This window comes from Megalopta genalis, chromosome 5, assembly GCF_051020955.1.
Source record: "Megalopta genalis isolate 19385.01 chromosome 5, iyMegGena1_principal, whole genome shotgun sequence".
In the NCBI taxonomy this organism is placed as follows: domain Eukaryota; kingdom Metazoa; phylum Arthropoda; class Insecta; order Hymenoptera; family Halictidae; genus Megalopta; species Megalopta genalis.
This window is the reverse complement of record NC_135017.1, coordinates 5,355,706-5,382,467: the sequence shown is the minus strand read 5'-3', so window position 1 is coordinate 5,382,467 and position 26,762 is coordinate 5,355,706. Positions and strand designations below refer to the sequence as shown.

Here is a 26,762-nt window from a genome sequence, read left to right as displayed (position 1 = left end):
TCTCAGACGATATGGCGGCAGGAAACGCGGAATTGCAGAAAAGTCTTGCCATTCAGGTGTTGCCGAGTTCATAACAATATTTATTAATTAATATTATTATATTAATATTATATTAATATTATATTAATATTACATTAATATTATTATGCTAATATTATATTAATATTACATTAATATTATTATACTAATATTATATTCTAATATTAATATTAATATTATATTAATATTACATTAATATTATTATACTAATATTATATTTTAATATTATATTAATATTATTATATTAATGGTAATAAATAAAATAATTATATTATTATAATAATATTATTATATAGTATTTATTATTATTATTATATATACATAATTATATAATATTATAAATATAATTAATAATTTAAATAATTAGTAAGAATATTAGTTAATAATAATTTTCTGTTTCAAAGGAGAATCCAACGAATGGAAAAATATTGCAGCGATGCAAATGGAACATGCAAATCAACGAAAATGGAACATAAGAGAACGCGGCAGAATAAATGCAGCTTCATGTCGCGAACGTTATCTGCTACAATTTGCGATCGCTGTATTTAGCGACGATCTTGATACGACGCACCGGACAATGTTAATTTTTACGACGTTCGTCGGAGTTAAGCACGATAAATGTTCGCTTTAATTCTTTAATTGCAACGGAGAGAAAAGAAGAACCGGCGACGGTTTCTCAAGCAGGATCTTTCTACCGATCCCGGTGATACACGTCTCCCCGTCGTTCGGTTTCTTTTTCTTTCCGCTGCATCGTTTACGAGCGAATTGCATAACGCGCGTCACGAGCAGACGATTATGCAACACGCGTAATACCGAACGAGACGCGCGGCGATGCGGCTCGCCAGGTGGCGGAACCGAATTTTTCCCGATGCCGACCATAATCGTTCGGCTCACGATTTATTTATAATGGAACGTCGTGGAACGACGTAACGCACATTGATGCGAGCAATGGAAACAAAATGAAAGATCAATATCTTTTTTTTGTAACATAATCGTAATCTAGAGTCTTTATTCATACATAAACAATTAAAAAGAGAAAAGAAACGAAAGTAACCGTCAACATCCAGTAAACACATTAGTATGGACAACGATCTACAGTAAATTCTCTCTAATTGACGCTCAGATTGTACACAAAAATGCACAATTTGTGAAAAGGAGATGCGATTAAATTGTCTGAAATTGTCCCTCAGCTTGGAAACGAAAATGGACAACTTGGGAATAAGAGATACGATTACAATAAATTCTCTCACATTGTCTCTCAACATTCTTAAGGAAAATTGGTAGTGCTTTTGTTTTTTAGTAGTAATCTAGAGGAATTATCTGATTTATTCATTTAACTGACAATTAGGGAAGATGAGATGCGATTACAATTCTGCAAAATGGTCTCTCAGCTTAGAAACAAGAAAAATGGATAATTAAGGAAGAGGAGATACGATTACAGTAAATTCTCTCACATTGTCCCTCAGCTTAGAAACGAAAAAAAAAAACGGACAATTAGGAAAGATGGGATACGATTATTATTTGGGTCTTGCGGCTCCTTTTTACAGTTACCAATTGTCAATAATTACAATAACACCGATTATGTTTTAAAGCTTTCATATTTGTATTAATTATTTACCACAGCAAACTTTTCGTATCCAAAATAATTTCGCAATACAAAATTATTTATCACAATAGATCTGCTCTTTCTTTATTATTCAGTTCTTTGTTCAGTTCAGCAAAATATTGTTGCTTGAAATATTAATATATGAGAGATATGAAAATGATTAAACAATATTTTTATTTCCTCCAGCTGGAAGATATTCTTATTAAATTATATAAATTTTGTTTAGACGTGAAACTAATTTCTACGTATTTTTATAACTTTGATGGAAAAATATCCCGCAGTAGGAGGTACGTTTCATTGTTATTTAATTTTTAGGAAATTTTTTCTTGACTGGTACACGTGAGAGTTATTAGGAAGCACGATCTTAAGGAAAATTGGTAGTATTTTTGTTTTTTAGTAGTAATCTAGAGGAATTATCTGATTTGTTCATTTAACTGACAATTAGGGAAGATGAGATGCGATTACAATTCTGCAAAATGGTCTCTCAGCTTAGAAACAAGAAAAATGGATAATTAAGGAAGAGGAGATACGATTACAGTAAATTCTCTCACATTGTCCCTCAGCTTAGAAACGAAAAAAAAACCGGACAATTAGGAAAGATGAGATACGACTATTATTTGGGTCTTGCGGCTCCTTTTTACAATTGCCAATTGTCAATAACTATAAAAATGAACCGCAAGGCTCGAATAAAGGAATCTCCTCTTCCCAAATTCTCCATTTTTGTGCACAATCTGAGCGTCAATTAGGAAGAGTTTACTGGACTCGCCTTTGCTTTTTCCAAGTATTCACCTATCGCAGTGTTTCTAGCACTTCTAGCACTTGTTATTTTGATTGTGAAATGATTTAATTACTTATCGTATATTCAGTTTTACTGTCACGAAGTTACACATCCATCGAGAACTTAAAAGTACCTTTAACTTAACTTTTTTCTAAAAAGCTAAAACATGTCCTGGGATCTCAACGGAAAACTATTCCTTGTACTGTCCTCGACGTTATTATACAACATTTTCTTGCAGTGGCCTGCTTTCGTAATTATAATCATGGTTTTTAGAAGCGCGTCCGAGAACAAATCAAAACATTCTTGAGAAATGTGTTTGTTCCACACAAAAAATGGACGTGTTTCTAACGCATTCCATTTAAGCGATTGCACAAAAGAAGTTTACAAAGGTTTAGACAAATTTTGCTACCTACTATGCGTGGACATTAACAATAGATTAAAGCACATTCGAAAAGCTTCCACATTGAATACTTGAAAATATCTTATGAACAATATACTTTTACGTCCGATTTTTGCGAATATTTCTGCACATAACTTCTTGATATTTATTAACGTGTTATTTGTTGCTTGTTTATGTATTATGTTCAAATGCGTGTCGGCTATATATGTATTATGTTAGAATGTGTGTTACCCGATACCCAGTAATTCATAATAAAAAAACGTTTCGAATAAAAATTAGTCGTAAAACACACAGTCTTTAAAATATTACAATACTAAATGTTGATAAAAGATACTTTTGTTCAACAAAAAAGAAACAAACAAAATAGTTGCAATTTTTGGTAACATAACTGTATATTAACATAACTTCAAAATATTATTAACGTACTTAAGTCAAAAATTAATTAATTTAGAAGTTATGATTATTGTCCGGAACGCAATTAAGATCGCATCCACTGTGCGACGCTTTGAGACAATACCAAGGAGAGAGGAAAGCGAAAATAAATTCGACGGTATCTTGTTAATCTTTGAGCGAACACTCTCGACAGGACATTAAAGACTGCCAGCTGTTAACTTCTTAATGCTTCCATCGGCAACGGTTTAATGTAACAGAACGGTCTTTTAGAAAAGCAAATGATCAAGGTCCGTCGACTTGCGGAGCGTTTCAAGTGCACTTCCCGACGTGTTTCGTAATGCCATTAATTATGGAAATTCCGCCGTCAGGATGTTTACAAGCTTTCCTGCGAGTCGGGGAATGTTGATTTCTTCATTTTTTCCATGCTCAGTGACACATATTCCAGCGCCTCGATGCGTTGAAAAAATGCGGCTCTCTTGTCGGAGACGAGCCGAGCCGGCTGTTCCGCGTCGCTTGCACCGAACGAAAGTGCAGGCGAACGCCGACGGAAAATCGAATTAGGATTTTTATGTAATTCCGAGCACTCGCGGGTTCCACGTGTACGTTATTACATCGAACCGCGAATTCCTCGCGCAGTTTCTAATGTTCTATCGCCGGGGATCTTTCGGGTCAATAACTAACGAAGTTTGTATCGCTGCGCTCCACGCGTTTCGTAAGAATTCTGATTTTCAGGTGAACGGAGACCCGAGCGAACGCAACGATTTGCTATATAGAATAGTGTAAATTCTCACCAATTGTCCCTCATATTATTTTAGAAACAAAACAAAAATGGACAATTAGGAGAGAGCAGATACGATTACAGTGAATTCTCCAAAATCGTTCCTCAGCTTGGAAATAGAAAAATGGACAATTAGGGAAGAGGAGATACGATTACAGTAAATTCTCTCGCATTGTCCCTCAGCCTCAAAACAAGAAAGACGGACAGTTAGGGAAGAGGAGATGCGATTACAGTAAATTCTCTCGCATTGTCCCTCAGCCTAAAAACAAAAAAGACGGACAGTTAGGGAAGAGGAGATACGATTACAGTAAATTCTCTCGCATTGTCCCTCAGCCTAAAAACAAAAAAGACGGACAGTTAGGGAAGCGGAGATATGATCACAGTAAATTCTCTCGCATTGTCCCTCAACCTAAAAACAAAAAAGACGGACAGTTAGGGAAGAGGACATATGATCATAGTAAATTCTCTCGCATTGTCCCTCAACCTAAAAACAAAAAAGACGGACAGTTAGGGAAGAGGAGATACGATTACAGTAAATTCTCTCGCATTGTCCCTCAGCCTAAAAACAAAACAGACGGACAGTTAGGGAAGAGGAGATACGATTACAGTAAATTCTCCAAGATTGTTTTGTTTTCAAATTTAATTAAAATTTGATCGATTAAATGATCATAATCGAGTGGAAGTCGGTTGACATTTTGTGCGGGTCATCGGCGTCCGTCGCAGAAACATGTTAGAATCTACGCAGAGACGTGTGAAGCACGAAGGCAAAATCATGAAACAGCTATTGTTTTAACAGATTTCTAATCGATGAAGCTTTCTAATGGAATCGAATTAAAAAACAACACAGTGTTTCGATGAAACGATCTTCGAGGTGCGAATTGCACTTTTCCCACACTCCTCGCGCCGTTCACTTTTCATCAGCTGGACTGGCCGGTCGGCGATCGTCGATCGAATTATACACACACAGACAGAGGCACAAAGAAAGAGAGAGAGAGAGAGAGAGAGAGAGAGTCCAGCTCGGGTATCGCTGAATAACTATTTCTTTTGTTTCTCTTTATGTGTTTGATTATAATTCCTTAGAATATGCACTTGTTACCATTCTCAACATGACTTAGTAATTTCAACTAAAATATATATTATTATATTTATAGTAGTATATTAGTTATATATTTTAAGTTTATATTATATTAATAAGTATATTATTATAACACAGACTAATGTGACCAGTGAGCACACGTCAGCACCCGCATGGCTTACTTCAAACTGCTGTAACTTCGCGAAAAAAAATCGCAGCCAGGTTTCTCTTTTTTTAAACTAAAGGGGAAGAATCAAAGTTTATTCGAATATAACCGGAAACAATTTGCCCAAGTCTGCGCACTTCGTTAAACTTGGCAATTTTCAGTACGAGAAACATGGATGGCCTCATCTTTAAAGAATTATAGTGGTGCGAATGCATCAAACTTATAATCTAGACACACTATCTTAAAGTCGATATCTCAAGCTTCAATTTAAAAGGAAACTCATTTTTTCGCCGAGTTATCGTTAGTCGAAGTCGGCAAATTTCTATCCAAGTCAATGTTACAATTCTCTTGAGCGGTGTGCTAATAATTGCTCTCGAACGAACGGTGACTTGGGCATTTTCTAAAAACGTTCGATTTCGGAATGAAATCCTCGGCTGTCGAAACGTCGGACCGCGTGCTCGAGGATCGATCGAACCGCGGTGATTTCGCGGCGGAACGGATCGGATCTCTCGCGCGAGCGAAGAGCGCAGAGGCACAGATCTCTCGCTGGATCTCGAGACACGCGCCGCTTTTTCCCGCGCGTCGATATTTCCATTCCACTTAATTACGTTCCGCATCGGCGACGGTGCTCGCGATGTAAACCGATACTCGCGGGCAATCGATCCGCGGTTCTTTCCATCGAGCACATATGGGTATCGGGATCGCTCGGTGACCGGCGCGGCGCGGCGCGGCGCGGCGATTGCGGATCGGATCGTAGTGTGCATTTCGTTTGTTCATCAATACGGCGATCCATTTGTCACGGTTTCGTTCGTTGTTTTAAGGCTCCCCTCCTCCTCCTCGAAGGTAGCGAGAAATGGTTTCTGCTTCGACTGCGAGATCGGCCGCGATGGAGAGAGAGTCGTGAAAAGTTGCGGCGGGTACGGTTTGCACGGAATGGGTACGCGGGGATCGTCGATATAGTGGTCGCTCGAGATTCAGAGACCGGGGAGTTCGGCCGTAACGAGAGTACTCGATGTTATGGTTATTTTTTTCGTCGGCCAATCGGAGACTTGCTTCTTGCAAGGGAAAGGACCCCGACGATTGTCCGACTTCGATTTTAACGGGTCTCGTTGCAAGCTGATAGTGTACAAGTCCCTAATGACATCTGTAAAATATTTGGTGCAGAAACAGTAAATTGCTCTCCAATTGGCCCGCAGTTCTTGTAAACAAGGACGGATAATTTTGGATGAGGAGGAATTGTGTACTCCGATCGCAATTACGAATACATTGCTATTGAATTGAATGGAAATCCAAATTACGTATTATAATGTAATTGAACTACAATATGGTTGAATTATAACGTGATTCAATTATAATGTAATTGAACTACAATATGGTTGAATTATAACGTGATTCAATTATAATTTAATTGAATTATGATTTAACTGAATCACAATGCGATTGAATTATAATTTAAGTGAATTATAATGCGATTGAATTATAATTTAAGTGAATTATGATTTAATTGAATCACAATGCGATTCAATTATAATTTAATTGAATTATAATACGATTTAATTATAATGTGATTGAATTTTATTACGTGATTGGATTATAATGTAATTGAATTATAATGTAATTGAATTGTAATGTGATTGAATTATAATGTGATTGAATTATAATTTAATTGAATTATAATATGATTGGATTATAACTTAATTGAATTATAACGTGATTGAATTACAATGTAATTGAATTAACAATGTTATTGAAGTATAATACAATTGAATTATAACATAATTAAATTATAACGTCACTGGATTACAATGTAATAAAATTATAACATGTTTGAACTACTTTGTAATTTCAATTCCTCAAGCAATTCAATTGTAATTCTGCGAAACTCTCCTGTTGAATCATGGTGTGGATTCGCAGTTGTGGATTCATGCTTGTGGATTCAGGGCAGAAAAAACAAACTGATTTAATAGCAGAGAAATTCGCCAGTCTTATATGAATTTTTTATGTTGCATCATCAAGTGTCTGAAATATTCTTGAATTCACGGCGAAGGATTCGCAATTGTGGATTATTGGTGTAGATACAGGGACGCGAATTCATGGTCGTAGATTCACGGTCGCGGATTCAGTGTAAAGAAAACGTAGCCGACGCTGGGGGGAACGTATGAGAATGCAAAGCATGTCGGCACGTAAGAATGGAATATCGCCGCTGGACGACCTCGCAGGATATTGTAATTGTAATCCGAAGGTCGCGATGTTGTAAGAATAACGATTCCGCCCGAGTATTAATACATATGCTAATGACATGCTGGTACGCCATTGTTTATTGTGATTGCCAGCGGGTCGGCGGGACGCAATTGTTCTAATACACTGCTGTTACGTTCAAGACCTTGTTACGCTAATGCGTATTTACACGGCCGGCCTGTTGAACTTGTAATTAATGAACTTGAACCCGCGACCACAACGCGGCCTTGAAACTCCTTGCCGCCAACTCCGCGCGGGGGCAAGAGTTTCTCGATACTAATTCGAACAACGATATCGCCTGTGCCAAAACAATTCGTTCTCCCGAATTTTCTGTAAATTTTGGGAACAAAAGGGGACACTTTGAGAAGAGGAGAGACGATTATTCGAGCCACGCGACCCGTTTTCATGGCTGTTGACGATCGGTAATTGTAGAAACGAGCCGCAAGACTTAAATAATAATCGTGTCTCTTCTCTCCAAATTGTACATTTTTGTTCCCAAGCTGAGGGACAATGTGAGAGAATTTTACTGCGATCGTATCTTCTCCCCCCTGATTGTCCATTCTTTTAGTTTCAAGCTAAGGAACAATTTCGGAGAATTTACTGTAATCGTATCTCCTCTTCCCGAATTGTTCGCTTTTGTTTCCAAGCTGAGAAACAATTTCAGAGAATTTACTGCAATCGTATCTCCTCTTCCCTAAATAGTCTGTTATCGTTTCCAAGCTGACGGACAATTCGAGAGAATTTGCTGCGCTAAAATCGAACGGACTGTCCGAGATATCATCGACTTCGAACTAGTTCAGCCGCTTTTTCTACGCCGCGCACTTTCTTCACCCAGTTCGCGATCAGTCCCGGGAGAACAATGGGTCAACTGTGACTCGAACAATGTCTATCGTCGCTGGAGAGGAAAAAAAACAACGTTCGAATATTTCTTCTAGGGATATATTTGTGCCGTTGCCGTGTGCTGCGACCAGCCAGCCAGGCTGGAAAGTCTCGCCGGAGAATGGCTCTTCCATAATGCCCGAGTTCCCAGGAACAGGAACCCTGATGACAAGGATCGAGTTACTCTGGAAGTTGTGCAAGTGCATTTGCTGCCTTCTTGAGACAATAGGCTCCCTAGTTGGGCAGGCTTAATAAACGAAGAATGGATATTCCTTGTCGTTTGGGAAGGCTTCCGCGCGCCGGGATAATGAACATTGTTTCGATATCGTTCTGCTACAGTAAATTCTCCACAATCGTCCCTCAGCTTGTGGACAAGAATGGGCAATTCGGGTAGACGAGACACGATTATTCGCGCTCGTTGGTGACGATACTATAAAAACTATACAAACGAGTCGCAAGATTCAAATGATAATCGTATCTCATCTTTCCTAATTGTCCGTTTTTTTTTCGTTTCTAAGCCGAGGGACAATGTGAGAGAATTTACTGTAATCGTATCTCCTCTTCCTTAATTATCCATTTCTTTTGTTTCTAAGCTGAGAGACAATTTTGCAGAATTTACTGTAATCGTATCTCCTCTTCCTTAATTATCCATTTTTTTTTTGGTTTCTAAGCTGAGAGACAATTTTGCAGAATTTACTGTAATCGTATCTCCTCTTCCTTAATTATCCATTTTTTTTTTTAGTTTCTAAGCTGAGAGACAATTTTGCAGAATTTACTGTAATCGCATCTCATCTTCTCTAATTTTCCGTTATTTGTTTCTAAGCTGAGGGACGATTTAGGAGAATTTACTGTAATTGTATCTCCTCTTCCCAGATTGTCCGTTCCTTGTTTCCAAACTGAGAGACAATTTTGGAGAATTTACTGCAATCGTATCTCCCCTTCCCTAATTATCCATTTTTGTTTAGAAGCTAAGAGACAATTGGAGAGGACTTACTGCAATAGGGCAAGGGTCCCAATTACCGATACATCAAACAATTTCACGTTCATCTACACTCATACACGAAAGTATTCGAACGCTTACGTTTCTAACATTCAATTAATAAAATATATGTGTTAAACTGAAGCATTTGATATAATGTGACACATATAACAAGGGATGGGTCTTAAGACTGCGTAAGCAAAATTAGAAAATAATTCAACAATATATAGCGTTTTTACAGTACATTTATTGTAAACACGTACCAGAAAAGGCTCACAAAAGTATTCGAACGAAACAATTACTAGTTACTTAAATTGAACGATTTATGGTTTTAATAGGAAGTTGATCCATCTTTTGCCTTTATAACAGCCCTAATTCCGTTTTCCATTGAGTGGACCAACTTAGAAGTAACATTTGCATCTATCGATTGCCATATTTCAATAATATTTCGTTTGAACGCTTTTTTCGAAGTAATAACCGTATTTCTTAATCGTCTTTCTACTTCATCCCGTAAATGTTCAATGGGGTTTAAATCGGGACTTTGCGATGGATGTGGCACCACGCGTGGAACATTATACAATACCCATTCTTTGACTATTTTAGCGGTATGCTTCGGATCATTGTCAGACTGAAACCAATAATCGCTAGGTAAATTCAATTTTGATGAGCTGCTTTTTAAATTTTCCTGCGAAATTTTTAAGTATTTCCTTTTGTCCAATATTCCATCGATGAACACAAGGTTTCCCACTCCACTAGATGCCATGCAGCCCCAAACTAATACAGATCCACCATTATGTTTTATAGTCGGTCGTAGATTTCGCGGTTCTAATTCTGTGTTCTTCTTCCTCCAAACACTTTTACTTCCATCGCTACCAAGAACGTTAAATTTACTCTCGGAATGAATTATTTTCATAAATAAATTATTCGGCGAATTTTAAACGTACAACTTTATTTGTCTTGCTAATAAATGGCTTTCTTCTTGGAACACCCAGAATTAGAACCGCGAAATCTACGACGAAACGTGTGAGCGTTCGAATACTTTCGTGTATGAGTGTATATATTTTCTCGGCTTTGGATGAAAAAGAAACTTACAAAGGCGTGAATCTCCCATTTCATTTTTGTCGGTTCGAGTGATAGCAGAATTAAAAAAATGCTTCCTTAGACGCTCTCGAAACCTCTTCGAATCTCTTCGAAGCTTTGCCATATCTTAGATCAGATTAAAATATTTGTTAATTAAATTTTCAACTGTAAATCATTTTAACAAAAATCTTTTCTTTAGAACGACATTCTACACCTTAAAGCAAAATACTCTCTACCCAAGAATATTTCTAGTTAATAAGTCTCTCTCTCTCTCTCTCTCTCTCTCTCTCTCTCTCTCTCTCTCTCTCTCTCTCTCTCTCTCTCTCTCTTAAACAAGAATATTCCTAGCTCGCATCCTATTATCCTGATCGCCTCTAAATCTCCTGGTTCAGCCAACCCACCCTCTAACCTGCAGGTCTGCCCGTCCCTCGAGGGACCTGTTTAGCTCGTATCCATTCCCGACTGAACTCGCCAGATCCTTTCCCTGGCCTTCCCTAACTCCGTTTAACTCCCTGTCCGCGTCTCTCAGTCAGTTTCCGATTCGTTTTGCTCGTATTCCGCCATTCCCGCCGGTCTTCCTCGACTTCTGTGGCCCCGTCACGTGGCATCCGCGTATCATCCACCTGTGGATCCTGTGTGCGTGCAACACGCGCGCGCGCGCGCGTGCGCTCGCATGGTTGCGACTCCGAGGACCAGCCTCCGGAGAAGCTCTCTCCGAGGAGGTCGCGAGCAAGGCCACATCGGGCGTTGCCCTCCTGAGCTCGATCTCGGCTCACATGTGCCCGGTTCGCCACGCGTTCAGGACTCTCTACCGGGTGTTCCTTCCGTGATCCTTAAAACCCTTTAAGGTGATTTAACGAGTCCGAGTCGCTGTGGAGATGTCTTTTGATAATAAACTGTTAGGTATGAATGCTTTTGTTCGGTTCTATTAACCCATTTGCATCATATGGAAATATGAAAAAAAAGGCCCATATATCACCGAAAAATTGTTATTTTATATTTAGGTGTAAAATTGTATAAAAGTAAAAAGAAAATCATTTTTCAGCATCATTTGTTAGAAATTTTGTTCTTATTTCTTCTAATCTTATCTAATCTATCTAATCTTATTCTAATCTAATCTTATTTCTCTAATTCGTCTTCCTTTTAGCGGCATAATTTTTTTCTGCGCTACAATCAGAAAAACTACTTTCAGATTCCAGAATTCCGTCCATTTCTATTTTAAGGTTACGAATAAGTTTAGCGACTAACACTAGATTTACGGAGCACAAAAAGACAGCTGTTTCATATCAGTTTATAAAAGTAACGATAAAACATTTATCCTGATTTCTAACAAGTGTTATTGCAACATTTCCCGTAACTAACATATAAATTGAATGTATCATTCACAAATGTATCTTTACGATGTGAATAATTGTAAATTAAAAAATTAGTGACCCGTCATTTCGACGGGTTCCTTGAATCTAGTGTTAATATACAGGGTGTCCTAAAAGTCACTCGAAATCGGGAAATGAGGGATTCCTGAGATCATTTGAAGAAACTTTTTCCTTGGCGAAAATGCGATCCGCGGCTTCGTTTACGAGTTATTAATGAAAAACAGTGACCAATGAGAGGCGAGATGCAGCTGGCGCGAGGGCGGCCGAGCCAACGAGCGGAACTGTGTCTCGCGCGCTCGTTGGCTCAGCCGCCTCGTGCCACACGGGCTGGTCTCTCATTGGTCAGTGTTTATCGTTAATAACTCGTAAACGAAGCCGCGGATTGCATTTGCGCCAAGGAAAAAGTTTCTTCAAATGACCTCAGGAACCCCTTATTTCCCGAAAAATGACGAAAATGATCACACTATTTAAACTTTTAACTTGTAAAATCAGTGGAAATGGTCGCTCTACTGACAAAATCAGTATAAATGGTATATTTACTATATTTATTATAACGCAAAGTCTGTAAAAACTAGCAACTGTGCTAGCAAAATTTGTAGAAATGGTCACTCTAGTGGCAAAATTTATGGAAATGGCCACTGTATTTATAAAATCTGCAAAAATGACTACTCTACTGAGTGAAATTTGTTGCAATGGTCCCTCCAGTAACAAAATTTATAGAAATGACCACTGTATTTACACAATTTGCAGAAACGGTCATAATACTGTATTGGCAAAATTTTGTGGAAATGGTCACTGTAGTGGCACAATTTATAGAAATGGCCACTGTATTTACAGAATTTATAAAAATGGCTACTCTACCGGCAAAATTTGTGGAAATGGTCACTCTAGTGGCAAAATTTATAGAAATGGCCACTGTATTTACAGAATTTATAAAAATGGCTACTCTACCGGCAAAATTTGTGGAAATGGTCACTCTAGTGGCAAAATTTATGGAAATGGCCACTGTATTTATAAAATCTGCAAAAATGACTACTCTACTGAGTGAAATTTGTTGCAATGGTCCCTACAGTAACAAAATTTATAGAAATGACCACTGTATTTACACAATTTGCAGAAACGGTCATAATACTGTATTGGCAAAATTTTGTGGAAATGGTCACTCTAGTGGCACAATTTATAGAAATGGCCACTGTATTTACAGAATTTATAAAAATGGCTACTCTACCGGCAAAATTTGTGGAAATGGTCACTCTAGTGGCAAAATTTATAGAAATGGCCACTGTATTTACAAAATCTGTAAAAATAGCAACTGTACCGTCAAAATTTGTGGAAATGGTTACTCTAGTGGCAAAATTTACGGAAATGGCCACTGTATTGATAAAATCTACAAAAATGACTACTGAGTGAAATTTGTTGCAATGGTTCCGTAAATCTACTGTGAAAAGCCCGCGAGCGCGTCGAGAAATGCAAGGTCTCCGGAAAATTGGTGCGATCCGAGGTATCGGAATAAATCTCGGCAAGCAGGCTGAATAAAGTCGGGCTGAAAAGGTCCGAGAGGCAACTCGGAGAAGCGAGTGCCTACGCGGGGATAAATCTGCGCGAAACGCGGCAAAGGCAGAGTGGAGCGACGCATTAATCAGAAGACCGTCATAAATACGTCCAGATTCCATCTGCGATCCCTTGCCGAGCGTCGCCCTTCTGCGGGGCCCGGGGCCCGGGGCCCCGCCATGCTTATGGGCATGGCGCGGACCGCTCGATAACTAATGACACGGGACGCGGAATGAGCAGGTCGGCCGGAGGAAGCTAACTAGAGGAACAGGATTTAGTAGGCTGACTCGCGCGGAGGAAAGCGGATAACTTGGAATTTCTGGGGGGACACCGCGCTCGCCAGGAAAACAGGAATGTTAACGAAGTCCGGCCCCCGCGCGAATCTTTCCGCTCGAAAAGTACTCGCGCGGCGACTACACGCCCGGATAATTTTCCGTCGCGCGATCATTTTCGATCCTTCGTTAAACCCACCGCGCTTACCCTGTCTCCAAATTATAGAGTAGAAAGCTGGTATCGGCCCGCCGCTCCACACCTCATTTGACTCGATAAATCGATCGGGGACTTTCTCTCGAATTGTATAATCTCTTCTAATCGTTGCTATCCGCTCGCCGAGTTCGCGCCGGATTGTACCATCGACCACGACGACTTCAATGGTCAATGTCCACGTGATTTGAAAATGGAAAATCATTTGCCACTGCCAGTCATTCGACGTTGTTGTCGGCGTCGGATTAGAGATATAGGACACATTGGCGAACGTACCGATGCTGTTTGAGGCTTTCTTGCGAACTGCCGGCCATCGGTGACCGGCGCTACTGACGCCCTACGTTCGTGATTAAGTGAACGTTTATTCGTTAAGAAACGTTATTCGTTAACCCCTTAACTTGTACGCTTGAGCTAATTCGAGCACGCTAAACAGGCAAAACTGTGCACATTCTCGAGATAATTCGAGCAGCGTTGTATTTTATGCTGCTATAATTTTTCACACTCGAATATAATCGAGAATTGAAAATAACAATGTGAAAGCAAAGAAAGAACATCGTTTTATTGATATTTATCATTTATATGGGATTGTAAGCTATAATGGAACGCATATGTTTTGTATAACAAAAAATGGAGGTGAAAAAAGAAATTTAGAATTCAGAAGCAAATTAGTAGAAAGAGTTATACAAAACTATCATAGTGACACAAATATAAAAAAATCGGGTAGACCAAAATTTTCTGAAATACTACGACTAACGGAACGTCATTTTCCCAGTTTTGTTCCACCAACGCCAAACAAAGAAGCTCCCACAAGATATTGCGCTGTGTGTTGTGCTAAAATGGATCTCAAAGGAAAAAGGAAAAGAAAAGAGAGTCGTTACATGTGTAATACTTGCAATGTTGGGCTATATGCTGCACCTTGCTTCGAAATATATCACACAAAAGAAAATTTTGAATAATTTTTTAAAATGAATACTAATATAATTATTATTTATGTTGCGAAAGTATAAATAAATATTCTCACTGATAAAGATATGTTTTTTCCGAAATAGCAATTCGAAAAGCAAGATAAAAAAGTCGATGTACGTGTAACATTGCAATATTCGGCTCTTTTCTGCAATGTGGATCAAAATCCAAGATTAAAATTAAAATTTGGATTATTTTTGTATTTTTCTAATCTTTTTGCCAAGACAATGTCCTAAATTGTTTTTTTACATTTAAAAAAATTGATTTCTTTTGGCCGGTTTAAAAAAAAAAACTGTGCGTTAAGGGGTTAATAATGATACTGCTATTGGTAACTCGTTTAAGGTTCGCCAGTCACCGGTGACCGATAGTCGCGATGTACTAAATAATTGAAAATATCATTGCTTAGATGATAATAACTAAATGATAATGACTTAACTACTGCTACTGATGCATCGTTTGCGGAACGCCGGTCACCGGTGACCGGCAGCCGCGTTCAGCTAAATAACTGAAAGTAAGACTGTTTCATTGAGAGATGCAATAAAGAACCGACTGCTGCTACTGGAGCATCGTTTACGAGCCGCCGGTCACCGGTGACCGGCAGCGCTAACGTACTAAATAAATTAAATTAACGCAGCTCTGATAAGAAACGTATTAATAAGGATGCCATTGCTATCGACGATTCGTTTACGAGTTGCCGGTCACCGGTGACCGGCGCATACCGCCGTACCAAATAAACGAAATTACCACCACGCCGCGGCTAAACATGTTAATTAACTTCGCGAGTTAGCGTACGTTGGAATTTGAACGAAAGTTGCCCGATGAGGAATGCGATAACGAACCCATTATGCGCTTCGTATTCGATCCCTGTCTTCATCGGCAGTTCCGCGATCTGGAATACTTCGGGAGCGGATATTTCTATCTCCCCGCGGATCGATCGGAAAGCGCAATTACCGTATGAACGAAACCATCGTGCGGGCTTCGCTCGCCGCGCTTTATTACTTCATCCCAGATAAGGATCCGCATCGATGATCTGCATGCAACTCGCGGCATTCCGATCGCGCGGATCCGATAACGGCCCCCGGAATGGTAAAAACTCGCGGGCCCGCTTTCCAATCGGATTAACAAAACGCGCGATTAACGAACGCCGCCGGTCGCTAGATGTCCCCGGGTCATAGGGCGCAGTTCAACGAATATAATAAATCGAGCCGACGCGACCGTGTTGTTAACTTTCACGTCGGGACGCGTCGAATCGCAAACCGGTTCCCGATATGTGCATATATATATATATATATATGTGTGTGTGTGTGTGTGTGTGTGTGTGTGTGTGTGTGTGTGTGTGTGTGTGTGTGTGTGTGTGTGTGTGTGTGTGTGTGTGTGTGTGTGTGTGTGTGTGTGTGTATTTGTCGCGGCCGCGTTTCTTCGTTCCGCAAATCCGGAAAGCAAATCTTGAGAGATCAACCAGAAAACGATCGCCGAGTCCCGAGATCACCGAGAAATCGAACGACGTCGAACTAATTCAATCAACGAAACCGAAACCGACACTGCGGACACCCTGATAAAACTGTTTTCACGCGAATGCACCGTGACGAGATCGGTTTCTCAATCCGTTCGGAGTACAGCGGTTCCCGTGACACGATCCTTTGATATTTAATTGAGCTGCTAATGTTTTCCTGATTTGGGAACAATGATCCAGCTTTTCTATTGGGTTGTCCGGAAAGTTCGTGCCGATTTTCGGTAGGTAGCGTGAGAGACTCTGACTGAATATATCACAATTATTGAAAACAAATGACATGTGTAGATATTCTAAAAGAGATAACTTCAGCCATATTTGGAAAAAAGTTTGGTTACGATTCGTTAATTTTTATCAGTTTTGTACGCCTTAGAGTATGGTGGCAAATAAAGTGCGTTATAGGCATTTAATGCTTTTCTTTTTCCGAAAGGGCAAAAATGTCACAGAAGCGGCGAATAAGATATGCGCTGTTTATGGCGAGGATGCAAAAATTACTACGAGTTGTTTAATGTGTGTACTTTTCAATAAAAATTCCTTGAAAGACGAAGATCCGCTAGGTTTTTCAGAAAAAATTCCTAAAGATCACAGTTTTGTCAGATTGTCAACTAGATATGACCAAGCCTCTGTAATTTATAAAATCTCAGACAGTATTCTGTTTGAAGATTCTGTAATCCAAAAATTACTACGAGTTGTTTAATGTGTGTACTTTTCAATAAAAATTCCTTGAAAGACGAAGATCCGCTAGGTTTTTCAGAAATAATTCCTAAAGATCACAGTTTTGTCAGATTGTCAACTAGATATGACCAAGCCTCTGTAATTTATAAAATCTCAGACAGTATTCTGTTTGAAGATTCTGTAATCCAAAAATTACTACGAGTTGTTCAATGTGTGTACTTTTCAATAAAAATTCCTTGAAAGACGAAGATCCGCTAGGTTTTTCAGAAAAAATTCCTAAAGATCACAGTTTTGCCAGATTGTCAACTAGATATGACCAAGCCTCTGTAATTTATAAAATCTCAGACAGTATTCTGTTTGAAAATTCTGTAATCCAAAAATTACTACGAGTTGTTCAATGTGTGTACTTTTCAATAAAAATTCCTTGAAAGACGAAGATCCGCTAGGTTTTTCAGAAATAATTCCTAAAGATCACAGTTTTGTCAGATTGTCAACTAGATATGACCAATCCGCTGTAATTTATAAAATCTCAGACAGTATTCTGTTTGAAGATTCTGTAATCCAAAAATTACTACGAGTTGTTCAATGTGTGTACTTTTCAATAAAAATTCCTTGAAAGACGAAGATCCGCTAGGTTTTTCAGAAATAATTCCTAAAGATCACAGTTTTGTCAGATTGTCAACTAGATATGACCAATCCGCTGTAATTTATAAAATCTCAGACAGTATTCTGTTTGAAGATTCTGTAATTCAAAAATTACTACGAGTTGTTCAATGTGTGTACTTTTCAATAAAAATTCCTTGAAAGACGAAGATCCGCTAGGTTTTTCAGAAATAATTCCTAAAGATCACAGTTTTGTCAGATTGTCAACTAGATATGACCAATCCGCTGTAATTTATAAAATCTCAGACAGTATTCTGTTTGAAGATTCTGCAATCCAAAATTTTCTATGAATTGTACAATGTGTATACTTTCCAATAAAAATTCCTTGAAAGACGAAGGTCCGCTAGATTTTTCAAAAAAAAATTCCTAAATGTCATCGTTTTCTTAAATTGCTAACCAGACATAACCAGATCTCATTGTAACTTATAAAATCTCAAACAATCTTCTACTTGAGGATTCTGCAACCAAAATATTACTACGAGTTGTTCAATGTGTGTACTTTTCAATAAAGTATTCCTTAAAAGAAGAAAATCCGCTAGGTTTTTCAGAAAAAATCTAAAAGAGATAACTTCAGCCATATTTGGAAAAAAGTTTGGTTACGATTCGTTAATTTTGTATCAGTTTTGTACGCCTTAGAGTATGGTGGCAAATAAAGTGCATTATAGAACTGTGCGGAAGCGGCTTGCTCGGTTTAAAGCTGGAAATGTCGACCTTGAAGATACGATTGCTGGAAATCGAAGCGCGTCGAGCGTGCACACGTTGCAACGCAAAGAATATTTATTTACAGTGCGCAATATCTTCGGGTTGCGAAAATTTCGACGGACTATACGCTACTTAAGGGTTAATAGCTGGAGTGAATGTACCGAGTCAGACAAGAAAGTGGGACATCAGGTGTCCTTCACGGTTTCGGCTCCTCAATAACGGGATCCTGTTGGTTCGCGGTTCGAAAGTTCGGCCCGCGATCCGTCGCCTATCGTAATCCCTCAATGCTCGAACCTGTCCGCGGCCAGGCTGTTGCCATTTATCTTCGTCGGCGAACCAAACAACGTGCTCTATAATGATTTTCGTTGTCAACAAATATGTCGCGACTTCAGCCGCTTTTCAACGAGAAGAATTCTCTGTAGGATGAGCCGCGGGCTGAACAATATTAATGTTCCCAAAGATTTTGCTGGCAGAAAAGTTATTACAGGTTGCACAATTTACAGTACTTTTTGATGTACTTTGAACTGGTTAGAAGAGAAAGGTGCACTAATTTTTTCAGAAATAATTTCTGAAAACCGCAGATTTGTCAGATTGTCAAGTAGATACGATCAAACCACTGTTACATATAAAATCTCAAAGGATCTTATAACTAATACACAGGCCTAATTAGAAAAATACTAGAAGTTCCGCGGCATATGTACTTTATAATAAAGTACTTGATAAAAGAAACGATCCACTAATTTGTTGAGAACAAATTCTTAAATGTCATCGTTTTCTCAGATTGCTAATTAGATATGACCGAATCATTGCAACCTATAAAATTTCGAACAATTTTCTATTTGAAGATTTTGTAATCCAAAAATTACTACGAGTTGTTCAGTGTGTGTACTTTTCAATAAAATATTCCTTAAAAGAAGAAGATCCGCTAGGTTATTCAGAAAAAATTCCTAAAGATCACAGTTCTGTCAGATTGTCAACTAGATATGACCAAGCCGCTGTAATTTATAAAATCTCAGACAGTATTCTGTTTGAAGATTCTGCAATCCAAAAATTTCTATGAATTGTTCAATGTGTGTACTTTTCAATAAAAATTCCTTGAAAGACGAAGATCCGCTAGGTTTTTCAGAAATAATTCCTAAAGATCACAATTTTGTCACATTGTCAACTAGATATGACCAAGCCGCTGTCATTTATAAAATCTCAGACAGTATTCTATTTGAAGATTCTGCAATCCAAAAATTTCTATGAATTGTTCAATGTGTGTACTTTCCAATAAAAATTCCTTGAAAGACGAAGGTTCGCTAGATTTTTCAAAAAAAGATTACTAAATGTCATCGTTTTCTGAAATTGCTAACCAGACATAACCAGATCATTGCAACTTATAAAATCTCAAACAATCTTCTACTTGAGGATTCTGCAACCAAAATATTACTACGAGCTTGTATAACGTGTGTACTTTCCAATAAAATTCTCTTAAAAGAAGAAGATTCGCTATTCTTTTCAAAAAAAAATAAATTCCCATAGATCACAATTCCGTCAAATTACCAAACCGCTCTGTAAGTTATAAAATCTCAATCTTCTACCTGAAGTTTCCGCAACTACAGGATGTCCCAAAAATTATTGTACAAAAGAGATATGGATCCTCGAGGTCATTTGAAGAAACTTTTTCCTCGGCGAAAATGCAATCCGCGAATTCGTTTACGAGTTATCAACGAAAAACATTGACCAATGAGAGGCGAGTTCGCCTAGCGCGAGGCGGCCGCGCTGGGAACTGGGCTCCGAGCGCTCGTTGGCTCGGCCGCTTCGCGCCAACTGATCTCGCCTCTGATTGGTCCGTGTTTTTCGTTAATAACTCGTAAACGAAGCCACGGATTGCATTTCCGCTAAGGAAAAAGTTTCTTCAAATGACTTAAGGAACCCTTCTTCGCTTGTACAATAATTTTTTGAACTTTCTGTATCCTCTTTCATAAAATAATCTTTGAAACAAACGATCCGCTAACTTCTCCAGAAAAAAAATTCCTACACATCACAGTTTCATTGAGAAGTCTTTAGCTAAAATTTTAGATCGCTTCCAATAAGTGCCACTACGAATGACCGACGACCCCGCGATTAAAAAGCGAACGGACAATCGAGCCTGCTGGGCTCGCATGGGTGTTCCTCGTATTAATTAATGGTCTCAGTCTTCCTTTCGAGCGTCGCTTTCCTCTCGGCCGCGAGAAAGTGGACTCCGACCGGCTCTCCGCAATGCTAATCTGTATCGCGCTGCTTCACTCCCACGACTTTCGTTCCCAGTCCCGGAGAGGGGTTGCGTAACGAGACCGAGGCACGCAAGAAGCCCCGCAAAATCCGGAAACGGCCGGCGCGCAGTGAAATTCCGGAATCGCGGGCGTGTCGGCGGATTTTCACGGTTCCCCGATCGATACGCGAACGCGACTCGTTGCCTTCGAAACGTTTTTACGTAAACGCTGTCAACGAGCCGCGCGCGGCACCGCGCGAACAGCGTTTCTTTTCCGCGGCGAACAAACGACCGAAAAGAATCGTCCGCCTTTTATCAAACGACCACGCTCGACCGAAAAAGCCAGCACAGACTCGGAAAGCTTTCCGACCAGAAAATTTGATTCAGTTCTCGCGGCGCGAGAACGAACGAGTTCGCTCTGGCTGCCTAATAGAGGACGCGGCAATATAATCTATATGGCTTGTACAGGAGATAACGGTGTGTCGGCTGTTGCCGCGGCGTGTTTTACATAATTCCCGCTCATTTTCCTCGCCGATACGACGCGCGAAACAAATTAGTTCGCCGTGAAAAGTGGCCGGAGCCACGTGTTTACAAGATAAGCGATCCGGCGTTCCCGCCGGATTTCAGGGTCCGCGGATTTATAAAGTTCGTTTAATAAGTAATCGGCCGGTTTGTCCCGAAGTAAATTGCTCCGGAACGGGTCTCGAGATCCGAACCGGTGATTAGCTGAATGTAATCGCTAATTATAGTCGGCCGGAGCGCCGCGATGTTTAACGTCGGAACAAAGAAACGCAGCGCGCTCCGCGGCCACAGACCTGATTCCTCTCTGCCGTCGCGGTGTTCCCACAACGCGGTGGACGCGTCGTGTGTTCAGCTTACCTGCAACAGAAAAATGAAGTGCTCGTCAGAACGGCGCGATGGAACAATTACCGTGTCATTTGCAAGGCCGTGTTATCAAGGAACGACCACTTTCGTATCTTATCTAATGCGTGCACGGGGAGTGACAGCCCGTTTTACAAGATCCCGGCACGGCAATAAAGATCAACGAACTGTTCGCCGATTAAACTCGGATTAACGAGGCCGTCCGAAAAAAGGAATGATCGCGGAGCCGAGGGTATCGGACCACAACGAAATTACACGTTGACGAGGGCGAACAAAAAACCGGCTTCGGATCTTACAGTCGAAGGAATCCTGATTTTTAAATATCACGAGATATAACAAGCGTGAAACGACGTCGCGAACATTCGTAATTAATTTTGTGCGCGTCATTGGATCATTGAAATCACCGGTTAAGATCAATGAGATTAAAATTAATGTCAAGATCGGAATCGTGAGAAACAATGAGGTGGTAGAATTATCGAGATCATCGAGATCAGGCACATTATCGTCATTGTCACAAGATCGGGGTCATTATCAAGACCATCGACAACGTTGAAACCATTAAGATTATGAACATAATCGAAAGCATTAAAATCATGGATATCATCGAAATCATTAAGATCGTGAACATCATTGAAATCATTAAGATCGTGAACATTATCGAAATGATTAAGATCGTGAACACCATCGAAATGATTAAGATCTTAAACATCATCGAAATCATTAAAATTATGAACATTATCGGAACCACTAAGGTTATGATCATTGAACTTATTAAGATCATGAACATCGTCGAAATCGTTAGAATGACAAACATTATTGAAATATTAAGATCATGAACATCGTTGAAATCATTAAGGTCATGACCGTCATTGAAATCATTAAGATTGCTATGAACATCATCGAAATTATTAAAATCATGATCATTGAAATCGTTAAGATTACTATGAACATCATCGAAATCATTAAGATTGCTATGAACATTATCGAAAGCATTAAGATTGCTATGAACATCATCGAAATCATTAAGATTGTTATGAACATCATCGAAATTATTAAAATCATGACCATTGCAATCATTAAGATTACTGTGAACATCATCGACATCATTAAGATTGTTATGAACATCATCGAAATCATTAAGATTGCTATGAACATCATCGAAATCAAAATTAATTAAATCAAAATTACAATTGCTATAGACATCATAAAAATTATTAAGATCGTGAGCATTATCGAAAGCATCAAGTAGATTGTCCGCGGAAAATCATCACCAATGTTAACAACCTTACTGTCAACATTGCTCGAATCCATTGTTGTTACCATAATTGTTACTACCGGTACAGAATGTTCAACAAAAGAATACTCTTGCTCTGTTTGTTGCCGTAAATGACCTTTGTTCGAAAACACGTTCGAATGGCGTAAGAAGTGCAGCGATGCACTTGTTGCGCCGCAGCCATTATCGTTATGGAAGAACCGATTAGAATTCGTGCGAGCGAGTGATACAGGTGCAGCCGTGCCGGTGAAAGGGGGAAAGAGAACGATCGAAAACAACTTTCCTCGTCGCAGAGATAGGCAGGGAAATTACGAACGCGGAAGTTTCGAAGGAATCTTTCACTCTGTCAACTGTGACACCCGGGGTGAGAAGCTGATGTTACGTCACTGAATGTTGCATATTCCTTCGAATACCTGAATCTCGTTACCGCAACACCAATTAGAATCGGCTGGATTAGAAGTTCACGTTTAACGATGACTTAATAGTGAGTCATTCGTAAATGAAAAGCAAATTGCTATTTTTAAAAACAATATTAAACCTTCTGCAGTGCAAATTAATGCTCTTCAAGATCGTATTTCAAGATAGGGTTTCACAGATTTGATTCACTTTTCTGCAAATGACATTCACTTGCTTCCGCGATCAAATTCAAATTAAGTTTAAGAATTTAATGAAATTTTATAAATAATTGTTGCAGATTGGTTACATACTTATCCCGTAAATAAATGTATAAAATCATATTAATCGAATAAGATTTTACAAATAACTATTGGAGACTGAATTCGATTGTATAGCGCACGTGATAGTATTTGATTTCGTTTAATAAGTTCAACACGATGTCGAAAATATGCTTGCCACATTAAAGGAATTAATTGATCGGTTACTATATTTCATAGTCGGTTGTTATTTTCCACGTTGCCTTAGGAATAACGATCGATCGTTGCTACGTAGGCGTTATGAATTTAAGAATGCATTATCGATTAAAACAGCCGCGGCAAAGAAATCATCAAGATCGTATCTACGCAGCAGGCAATAGGACTTCCAAGAATTTGCATGTTGCAGATAAATCCGGTATCGAGCAGGAAACACGACACCGCAATTACCTGCCTCGGTTAGGAGCTTTCAGGTATCCGTTTAGCAGCTGGTTATTCACTTTTCAATTGACACACACGATCACACTATAATACCATTCAGGAAACTCTCTTTCTATAAATAATATCTAGACTGTTATGGGTTTTATGCGTTTATCAGAAAAATGATTGCCTTTGAAACGGTGAACAAATTAATTGAATTTCGCAATATTAATGTACTATTTTTTACTTAAGATTATTAGTATTAAGGTCATCAAAATCATTGAAATCTTCGTGAACCTTGATAAATATTGTCATCGTCGATATCATCGAAATCTTCGAGATCGTCGAAATCATCGAGATCATTAAAATCATCGAGATCATTAAAATCATCGAGATCATTAAAATCATCGAGATCATTAAAATCATCAAGATCATTAAAATCATCAAAATCATTAAAATCATCAAAATCATTAAAATCGTCAAAATCATTAAAATCATCAAAATCATTAAAATCGTATAAATTATTGACATCAAGATTATCGAAATCATAGAGAACATCAAAATCATTATTAAATCATCATTGAAGTCGTCTAAATTATTGCCATCACGATGCTATTGAATAATAAATCATGACGATTCCATACAAAGACTATTAAATATGTATTTTTTAAATCGAAATAAAATTTGATTCATCTAAATCTAGGAATAAAAGTCGACGAAGACAATGCAAGAAACAAAAATCATCTCGTTCCGCTAGGAAACTTATTAAGGTCGAAAGAATGGTAATCAACGTAGCTGTAAAAGAAATGATTGTGCAAATGGTTAAGAGAAGAAACGCATTTCTATTCGGCTGTTGCTTCTTACAATTCTCATTCCGCATGCAATTCCGCATTCTGACAATCGCGAAAATGAATAAGTACCGCGATGCATATGTACACATATATATATATGTAAAAGTTTAAAGCTTGATTCTCGAAACAACATTATGCTGGTTGAACCATGACGGCGCTAGTAAAATGTAAATTTTTTCGAAAGCGCAGCAGCTCCTCGCTTCCTGATCCCCTATTTAATCGTGTGCATCAGTATGCGCCCGATATCCGGCCGATTGTCGTCGCGAACAAAAGAGAAAGTTTGAAAACCATTGTTCTCGGCGGCCCGTGCCCTTCTCTATGATAGAGGCATCTATATAATAACCCTTATAACAATGATTACCGAGCGTACCTTGCGTGCGGTGAACGACTGTGTGCGCCCGCGGCTCCCGGCAAGTGTTCCATGCTCAGACACTCCCGCACTTCTGTTGACGTTAATCCCATACGAGCTCTCGCGAATTCTCTCCAGAAACATCAAAATCGAATCACAAACTTCGAGAAAAAAATACAGTAATTATGCAGTCTGAGAAAACGAACCACCTCCGATTTCAACGTATTTAAATTTCATCGAAACCTGAGAGGTGTGTCCTTTTGTAAATAATTATCTAATTTTATATATATATATAATAATATAATAATATATAATATAATATATAATAATATGTAATATAATATATTAATATATTATTAAATATATAATAATATATAATATAATATATATAAGGGTGTCCCAAAAATGTCTCGCAATCCGAAAGTGGCGGGTTCCTCAGGTCATCTGAAGCAACTTTTTCCTTTACAAAAATTTTCTCCGAGGCACCATTGGCGAGTTATTAACGAAAAACAGTGACCAATGAGTGGTGAGCTCAGCTGGCGCGAGGCGACCGAGCCAATGAGCGGAACTGGGCTTCGCGCGCTGGTTGGCTGGGCCGCCTCGCGTCAGCCGTACTCGATTCTTATTGGTCACTGTTTTTCGTTAATAACTCGCTAACGGTGCCCCGGAGAAAATTTTTGTAAAGGAAGAAGTTGCTTCAAATGATCCGAGGAACCCGCCATTTCCGGATTGCGAGACATTTTTGGGACACTCTGTACATATATAATAAATATATGTACATGAAATAAATATAAGTATATGTATCAATGTATATAAACTATACAAAGTTTATTAGATTACTGTAATAATAAACTAATTGCAGTAATAAAAAATATTTATTGCAGTAATAAAAAATTCTATTACGTTTTATGAGTGACATTACTCAACTGTTTCTTACATAAGGGAATTTGAGTAACGTTTTCCACAAGACATAACAGAAATTAGTATATATGCGTATATATTTTTAATCTGATAGAACCTCTATCACTTTCACTTTTGTGGCATTTTCATTCCCTTGTGCAAGAAATAGTTGAGTAACGTTTTCCATAAAACGTAACAAATATTAGTATTCTTTATTACTGCAATTAATTTATTATCGCAACGAACCAACGAACTTTGTAACACCGTTATTTCTGTATCATTTGTATAGGAAAAAAGTTGTTCGAAATTATAACACCAACAACACATTCTCAAACTGCATATTTACCTAAAATAACATTCACCACCTCGGCGAAACAATCACAAAAATTCACCACTCGAACCTCGCCGTTCCATTTTCTAATTCGATCAATTATCAAACAATGTTCTCGACGCAAACAATTCAAGAATCTTCCAAAATCACGTGCAAACACGTGTGCGAAATCGTAGCAACAATGAATGGTCCTTTGTCTTCAAACACAACGCGAAAGATCGCCGATATTTGATTTAAGAAAACTGTCCGACACTGTATAAAAAATGTTGTTCAACATATGTCGACGGGACAATTGGACAGCGGTGTTTTCGGCGTAGGATGAAAAGGCGGTTGAACCGGGAAACCGCAATCTCGCGTAACGATAACAGAGAGCGGAGAGGAAGACTTAGAAGACACGAAACAAACCGGAGGCAAGGCTGGGCTCCCACTGAACACGCAGGTGGAGTTTCAGTGTCGCGAGGAGGCTCGGGGTCCGATTGCATCACAACGATTGCGACACCCAGGCCAGCAGCCTTGCAATGCCGCCGCCTTCCTTTTTT

General features: G+C 38.8%; 1 protein-coding gene across 6 annotated transcripts in view; it reads right to left on the bottom strand.

Annotated features, from left to right (window-relative positions):
- LOC117224088 (uncharacterized) overlaps positions 1–26,762 on the bottom strand; it is a 211,503-nt gene that overhangs the window by 62,312 nt on the left and 122,429 nt on the right. The window contains exons 1-2 of one of the 6 annotated variants that reach the window (XM_076521443.1): positions 26,239–26,663; positions 25,014–25,153 (exon numbers count right to left, since the gene is read on the bottom strand). The exons of the other annotated variants lie outside the window; for them this stretch is intronic. Of the exons in view, the coding sequence (XP_076377558.1) occupies positions 25,014–25,105 (92 nt within the window). The 5' untranslated portion in view covers positions 25,106–25,153; positions 26,239–26,663. Of the gene's footprint in view, positions 1–25,013; positions 25,154–26,238; positions 26,664–26,762 lie in introns of those variants that run through there. 6 annotated transcript variants of the gene reach the window in all.